Source organism: Ascaphus truei, chromosome 3, assembly GCF_040206685.1.
Source record: "Ascaphus truei isolate aAscTru1 chromosome 3, aAscTru1.hap1, whole genome shotgun sequence".
Lineage (NCBI taxonomy): Eukaryota > Metazoa > Chordata > Amphibia > Anura > Ascaphidae > Ascaphus > Ascaphus truei.
In genome coordinates, this window is record NC_134485.1 from 421,922,173 (window position 1) to 421,923,690 (window position 1,518).

Sequence of the window (1,518 nt, forward strand, 5' to 3'; positions counted from 1 at the left end):
GTGTGTCGTGCTTCTACTCCCCAGCCGGAGCACTAACGTCTGCTACATCTGTATAACACCATGTATACTCCAAAAGAGTCATTCATTTTCTTTTTAAAATACACTGCATTAAAGTGCCATCAAAGAAAACCCGTTTTTAGATATATTGGCAACATGAAACATTAAACAATATGTGATTTTAGTGGGAACCAAAAGACTAATTTCCATGTTTTCTTTTCCTTTTATAGGAGCCGAAATCCCAGAGAGCAATAACAATGGAAAATTCCACGTTCCCGCATCCTTCCATGCTCAGAATGATTGGCTTTGGGGAAATGACAGCAGTAAAATATCTGTACAGTATCATAGCTTTGGTTGGCTATGTGATGATTATCCTTTCCAATGGTGCAGTGATCACTGTAGTAGCGTTACACAGAGGTTTGCAAGAGCCGATGTATATCTTCATTTGTGCGCTGTGTATAAATGGACTCTACGGCAGCACTGCTTTCTTGCCCAGTCTAATTGCCAATCTACTTTCAGAAATCCAAACAGTTTCTTACATTGGCTGCTTGACTCAAGTGTTTTGCATTCATACTAATATGGTATGTGAACTAACCATATTAGCAGTTATGGCGTTTGATCGCTATGTATGTATCTGTAACCCTCTAAGATATAACAGCATTATGTCCTTAACCACAGTTTTCAAACTGGTTGCTGCAGCCTGGTTGTATGCTATTTTAGTATTTACCATACACTTTATATTGACAATTAGGCTTCCTCTGTGTGGCTCAGTCATAGAGAAGATCTACTGTGACAACTGGTCTATAGTAAAACTCTCCTGCATTAATACAGCAGTGAACAATATCTATGGCCTCTTCCTCACTGTAATACTGCTTGTGTTGATACCAGTGCTGATATTAGTCTCTTATATACAGATTCTGAGAGTGTGCATCAAAGCCTCAGAAGACACCAGAGCCAAAGCCTTGCAGACCTGCACTCCTCATCTGATAACTCTCATCATGTTTGCTATGGGTGCACTTTGTGAGATACTCCTCCAACGGTTTAAATCTACCACATTACCATATGAACTGAGGATAGTCATATCAGTGCAGTTCGTTGTGGTGCCACCACTACTGAATCCTCTTATCTATGGGCTGAAAATGAAGGAAATAAGAGTGAAGATAGCTCAGTTCCTGCATTCAAACCCATTACAGCACAGAGTATGAATACAAAAAATGTATGGGCACTCTGATTTTTAAAAGTGTATTCAGACCAACATGGCCAGAGTAGAACTACTAAATATATTTATATCTATGGATGCAGTAGACACTGGGCTGCTGGGTTGCCACTATGTCATATGCCCCCTCATGTATCATTTCTATCAAAAGTGTTCCTATATTTCACACCTCCTTCTAATGGTCCTGCTTCCTGTCTGCTCTGCAGGTAGCTATTGTTCAGTTGGCAGTGACATCTATATCTCAGGTACTACCTTTCAATTTAAACCCTGCCTCCTGCCTAATACTCGGAGCATATAATGGTATT

At 40.0% G+C, this 1,518-nt stretch overlaps 1 protein-coding gene across 1 annotated transcript; it reads left to right on the forward strand.

The window, feature by feature from the left end:
* Nucleotides 1-254: 254 nt before the first annotated feature.
* Nucleotides 255-1,202, forward strand: LOC142490824 (olfactory receptor 52D1-like). The gene has a single exon (XM_075593246.1). The coding sequence runs from the start codon at nucleotides 255-257 to the stop codon at nucleotides 1,200-1,202; it is 948 nt and encodes a 315-aa protein (XP_075449361.1).
* The last annotated feature ends 316 nt before the right edge of the window (nucleotides 1,203-1,518 follow it).

Bases quoted from the DNA above. Each gene is read 5' to 3' on its own strand.
- LOC142490824 (XM_075593246.1), top strand. From the start codon at position 255: ATGGAAAATTCCACGTTCCCGCATCCTTCCATGCTCAGAATGATTGGC.